This window comes from Oncorhynchus tshawytscha, linkage group LG05 (assembly GCF_018296145.1).
Source record: "Oncorhynchus tshawytscha isolate Ot180627B linkage group LG05, Otsh_v2.0, whole genome shotgun sequence".
In the NCBI taxonomy this organism is placed as follows: domain Eukaryota; kingdom Metazoa; phylum Chordata; class Actinopteri; order Salmoniformes; family Salmonidae; genus Oncorhynchus; species Oncorhynchus tshawytscha.
This window is the reverse complement of record NC_056433.1, coordinates 35,472,062-35,478,061: the sequence shown is the minus strand read 5'-3', so window position 1 is coordinate 35,478,061 and position 6,000 is coordinate 35,472,062. Positions and strand designations below refer to the sequence as shown.

The window sequence follows — 6,000 nt, the reverse complement described above, 5'->3', positions numbered from 1 at the left end:
ATTTGAGGCTAATGGACAAGGTGGTGGGGGTTCAATCTGTCAGCAGTCTTCTACATTCAAACCAACACCAACTTAAGGACTAACTTTCTTCAACTTCAAGTGGGAAAATGTATTTTAGAAACTGAGTTTGACTATAACCCCTTACAAATTCACAAAATAAAAACAGCTTGGGCATGATTTGCTTACACATCCCTAAATGTCAAAAAGCACTTTGGGTTAAATACACCAGAGACTCCTACTACAGTATTCTAATGGACTATGGGATACATAGAGGGGCCTTGAAAGTAAGGTCTAAGCTACCTGACAATCACAACCCGAAACCAGAGATCTCATCACTTATTCAAAGCCTGTGACTCACGCCATGAAAGAGCACAACGGAAACACACCAAACAGACTTCACAGTTCACACAATTTTTTTAACAGCCAAATTTTACTTCCTCTTTCGTGACATTCAAATAGTTTAAGCATGTACATGTTAATCAACTTGTGTTGCAGGCATCATATTGAAAAAGCTCCACTTCCATGTTGATCTGGATATCTTTATTATTTAGTCAGCATAGCAAATTGAACAAAAAAATAAAACAAAGCATTTATCTATACTGACCAGAAAGTACAGTCTTGCCTGACACGAGCTGTACAGCTGATGTGAATGAGCAGCGCAAAGGCCCCAGTTACTGGAGAGCAGAGCACCATTGAAGTGGTATGGTGGTGGTGGTGGGGGGGGGGTTGAAAAGTAAACTTACTGGGGTCCAAGAGTCAGTCAAGAGTCAAGTGTGCACTTTTAGTCAAGGGGCCTATAGTATGTGTCTTCCCATCCTCTCATGGATAGGGTAGTCCCCCCCACCTACAGTGCAGACTCAGCTATGAGCGTGCTTTCCGCCATGCTGTCAGTCTGTTGGTGCACCTATAAACTCAGGGCTTCGCAAAAGCCAGCCAGAACTGCAAATGGAAGCGCTTGGAAGAAGAGGCAAAACGAGATCAGTGGTAAAAGATTCTGATCCGAAAACAGAACAAAAATACAACAATATCCATCCATGTCAGTTTCCATATACTCCAGCATCCATATAGTGTCTTTTTAGAAAACTTCCCTAGCAGACATCATGGATGGAATCACTGTTTAAGGAGTTACGTACAAACACATTTTCTTCAATCTCAGCAAAAAAAAAAAAAAAAAAAAAAGTGTTTTATTTTTACAATCAATCAACAGTAAAAAAAGTACTTCATTAGGTCCTTACATGTCCATAATACACCATCTTAATTCTTAAAAAAAAAACATGGTGGCAGTTGAACTGATATGCTGATGCTGCCCCTTTGTTTCCAGCACAGATATGAATGGGTAACATCCTCAAAAGGGGCATTTCCCATCTTTTGGGTGGAAGTTAGGACATGAGAATACTGTATGAAAAGGCTGTCTAACGTATCTATAGAACCCTGCCATCCCCCAAAACATCATACAAGAGATTTTGTTTTTGAATACGCATCTTTCAAAGCTTCTGAAAGTAAAGTATTGAGTGACAAGAACGTGAGCGAAGTATATTACAGAGCCAAGGCGGGAAAAGGTATGAAAGAAAAGCCAGCCAAAAAAAACAATAGTATTTTTGTTTATAAAGAAAATGTGGGTTATAGGGAAGTCATTATCAAAAGAAAAAAAGTAGAATCAAACTTTTCATTTAATCATCTGAGAAGTCATATTATTCATTAATTGATTTTCCCATCTTGTTCATTTCACTTCTTTTTTGCTTGTTGTAACTAAACAGTCCAGGCTGAACATAGCAGTGATGAACATTAAGATTTGTAATTGGAGGTGAGCCAGGTCAGACCCTCGTATAGTCCATCACCGGTGGTAGCACACGATGGCTGAACATACCAATTCCTATCCCTGATCCTGGTCAGGCCCAGCTTCTCCTGGATCTCGTGGGGCTTCATGGCGTCGGGCAGGTCCTGCTTATTGGCGAAGATCAGGATGATGGCGTCTCGCATCTCCCGGTCGTTGATGATCCGGTGGAGCTCCTGGCGGGCCTCGTCTATCCGGTCCCTGTCGGCACAGTCCACCACGAAGATGAGACCCTGGGTGCCGGTGTAGTAGTGCCTCCACAGCGGCCGGATCTTGTCCTGGCCCCCGACGTCCCACACGTTGAACTTCACGTTTTTGTAGGTTACCGTCTCAACGTTGAAGCCGACAGTGGGAATGGTGGTGACGGACTGGCCCAGCTTCAGCTTGTAGAGGATGGTGGTCTTGCCAGCAGCATCAAGTCCAAGCATCAATATCCTCATCTCCTTGTTGCCAAAAATCTTTGAGAGCATTTTCCCCATATTGTTGGCTGTGCATGAACATCCACTTCCTTAGAAAAAAAATCTAAATTGCTTCCCTATGATTTCAAGAGAGCAGAAATTGATATTTTTTAAAAAGTTACAGGTTTCGTTAATATTGCCGTAGCAGGTTGACTGACAGCAGACGTCCACGTGACAGTCTATCAGCGGTAGGTTGACACAAGTATACTTTAAAAAAAAGACGGTGGCAGTTACAAACTACTGTTCCAGATACTATTGTGTCTAGAATGGCGGGCAAGCAATGGACAATTATTCACTGAAAGATACAAATATTCCGTTACCTTAACAGCTGTCGGAAAATAACTAGGAACTATGAGAGGTGTGCAAAGGGAATTGAAGTGGTTGAGAATTTGACGTCTAGGTGCCGGGAGAGGGTGGGGAAATATTTTCATAATCCACAACACTATAATTCAGTCCTTTTGATTCAAACGATTGGCCTAGCAACCCGATATCATTTGAATCTAAATTTCAGGTCCCGGTGCGTACCTTGGTGTTTTCAATAATGTAGAAAGAAATACCAAAAATATAGCCTAATAGTTGCGTTTAAGAAAGTAGGCCCTCTCAAAAGCCCGTAGTAGTTCCGATTTCCTCCTTGTCTGCCGGCTGTCCCCTTGCCCTTATTCCAATCGGCGGATTCAAAATAACGATTCTATTCGGGAGTTCATTGTACCGGAGACAAATAAGATCACCCCCAGTCGTATCTTCGCCGGGACAACCAGGTCTAGAATGCTCAAAAGGTAATTGATTCATCCGACTTTCCGTTCTTCCTCTCTCTTCTCTCTCTCTCCCTGTAACACAAGAGCAATTCAGAAAAGGGAGGGGTGTCAGACAGACAGAGCACAACTTTAATCGGCTACCCTTATGTCAAAAGTGCACTGTTCCAGCCTGAAAATAGCGCGCAATATCATTTAAACGATTACACAAAAGGCGCCGCGTTGGAAAATGTGATAGGTAGCTTACCTACAACTGCGGCAACCCCCGGTCCCCAGGTTGATTCTCCCCGCTCTTGCCTCTCTCTTACAGTCGTTCAGTCAAAGCGGTGGCGGTGCTGTGTTACCGGAAAAGGTGCGGACCCAGATCACCCGCCACTTCCTCTCGATTGCTCATGCACTACGCCATTTGGCATGCGCACACCGAGAGACTTCAACAGCAAAACGATCGTATGATAGTTGAAATGGACGCCAGTTGTTGGGTATTATTACGAAAACCGTACGGTTTAATTTTGTGTTGTGATTATCTGGTTCTGTGTTTACAAATCTAGAAACCAATCTGATCTCCCTTTTGTCTACGTCATGTTCGTGATAATGCGCCTCGTTATGACGTCATGGTTGTTCACTAGACTGTGTCTAAATAATGACACAAGTAATGCAAGATTTGTTGCAATGCCCAAATTTAGAGAATCAATGTCAGCTAACTACGTTTCCATCCAGTCTTTAACCGAGTAAAGTCAGACACACACACACACACAATCACTACAGCTGTGATGGAAAACGATAGGTTTGGTAGTTCATGCAGATTGCAGACATCATTTGGTCGTTTGACAAGGATCTTTTTGTGTTAAAATTAATGATGCGAGAAATGGTGGCAGAAACTTAGTCATGAGATATACAGCACCAGTCAAAAGTTTGAACACACCTGCTCATTCAAGGGTTATTTATTTTCTACATTGTAGAATAGTAGTGAATACATCAAAACTATGAAGTAACACATTGAGTCATGTAACCAAAAAAAGTGTTAAAAATATATTTTATATTTGAGATTGTGCAAAGCAGCCACCCTTTGCCTTAATGACAGCTTTGCACAGTCTTGCCATTCTCTCAACCAGCTTCATGAGGTAGTCACCTGGAATGCATTACAATTAATAGGTGTGCCTTAATTTGTGGAATTTCTTTTGTTAATGAGTTTGAGCCAATCAGTAGTGTTTTGACAAGGTAGGGGTTGTACACAGAAGATAGCCTTCTGTGGTAAAATGGCAAGAACATCGCAAATATGCAAAGAGAAATGACCGTCCATCATTATTTTAAAAACATGGTCAGTCAATTTGGAAAATGTCATGACCTTTGAAAGATTAAGTGCAGTTGCAAAAGCCATATGATGAAACTGGCTCTCATGAGGAATTCATGGTCAAACTCAGTCAGTGATTTATTTAAAATTCAAGGCACACTTAACCAGCATGGCTACCACAGCATTCCGCAACGATACGCTATCCCATCCGTTTTGCGCTTTGTGGGACTATAATGAGCTTTTAAACAGGGCAATGACCCAACACACCTCTAGGCTGTGTAAGGGCTATTTGACCAAGAAGGAGAGCGGAATCAAAATACCTGACCTCAACCCAATCAAGATGGTTTGGAATGAGTTGGACAGCAGAGTGAAGGGAAAGCAGCCAACAAGTGCTCAGCATATGTGGGAAGATATTCAAGACTGTTGGTGAAGCTGGTTGAGAGAATGCCATGAGTGTGCGGAGCTGTCATCAAGGCAAAGGGTGGCTACTTTGAAGAATCTAAAATATATTTTGATTTGTAAAAATAAATTAAACCCTTGAATGAGTAGGTGTGTCCAAACTTTTGACTGTGTTACGTAGGCCTCTTGGGGGGAACGCAACACCCTGCTACATCTCAACTCCCCGTGGAGTGAATAAGTATGTGATCGTAGATGCGGGGAAGGAAGACAGAAGCAGAGAAAAATACAGTTTACAGGGAATTTATTATTCCTAAACACAGTAAAGTGGGGAAAAGGGGCTGGACAGAACCAAAGCAAAGCAATGAAAAGTTAACACCCCCTCTCCTACCTTCACACTTCTTAGCCAACCTTTAGCACCACCTGGTGCCCTAACCAAAGTTCAGGGGGTGGTCTGCCAAGGTCTTACCTAGAGTGCAGAGACAGATTAAATACTATGGGTTATGTAGGCCCACAGGCCTCAACACTCTCAAGGTGCGTTTCCCTTCCCCCCCAGGAACAAATGAAACAGAATGATTATCAAAACTTTAAGTGAAAAATGTCATTAACCAAAAACACTAAGTCCTATTCGCATACACATACCTCTGAAGGAGCGGCTACAAAAAGATATTAAACCACTTTTACTGCCCGCCGCCACAACAGCCAACACAAGACATAAAAAGAAGCTCTCTTCCATGACAAAGCAACACTGTCTTTTATCAAGCTGGAGAAGGAGTTAGTAATTGAAGAGACAGCTGTATCTCTGACGAGAGGGAGGGGTCAGAGTTCCAATCAGCGATGGGGCTGACCAATCAGCTGCTTTAGGGATCCAGGAAGCCATTTTCTGAAATACACACACATACAAACCCACAACACAGAAACTGGGGAAAGTAACAACTGGTACTGTAAATTTATATGGTGTGTGTTCCTCTTCCTATGACTCGGGAAACCATGCAGTTTATTAGGCTACAGGTGAAATAAGTTATGATGAACTGTAACGATGTACCCTGAGAGTCGGGAAGCAAGTACAGGGAGTGAATGGTTAGTAAATAAATGGTACATAAAACAAGAACCACAAACACACTGACATGAAAACAGAGTCAATAACACCTGAGGAAAGAACCAAGGGGAGTGAAAAATATAGGGAAGGTAATCAAGGAGGTGATGGAGTCTAGGTGAGTGTCATGAGGCGCTGCCTGGTGACCTAGAGGCCGGAGAGGGAGCACACGT

General features: G+C 42.5%; 1 protein-coding gene across 2 annotated transcripts; it reads right to left on the bottom strand.

Moving 5' to 3' along the window:
• Positions 1-525: 525 nt before the first annotated feature.
• LOC112250550 (ADP-ribosylation factor 6) lies at positions 526-3,552 on the bottom strand. 2 transcript variants are annotated; one of them, XM_024420798.2, is made up of 2 exons: positions 3,296-3,552; positions 526-3,119 (listed from the first exon to the last, which is right to left on the bottom strand). In XM_024420798.2, the coding sequence occupies exon 2, from the start codon at positions 2,311-2,313 to the stop codon at positions 1,786-1,788; it is 528 nt and encodes a 175-aa protein (XP_024276566.1). In that variant the 5' UTR covers positions 2,314-3,119; positions 3,296-3,552; the 3' UTR covers positions 526-1,785. The 2 variants fall into 2 exon arrangements, with proteins under 2 accessions (XP_024276566.1, XP_024276565.1); XM_024420797.2 differs by having other exon boundaries at positions 3,292-3,448.
• Between the last annotated feature and the right edge of the window lie 2,448 nt (positions 3,553-6,000).

Bases quoted from the DNA above. Each gene is read 5' to 3' on its own strand.
- LOC112250550 (XM_024420798.2), bottom strand. From the start codon at position 2,313: ATGGGGAAAATGCTCTCAAAGATTTTTGGCAACAAGGAGATGAGGATA.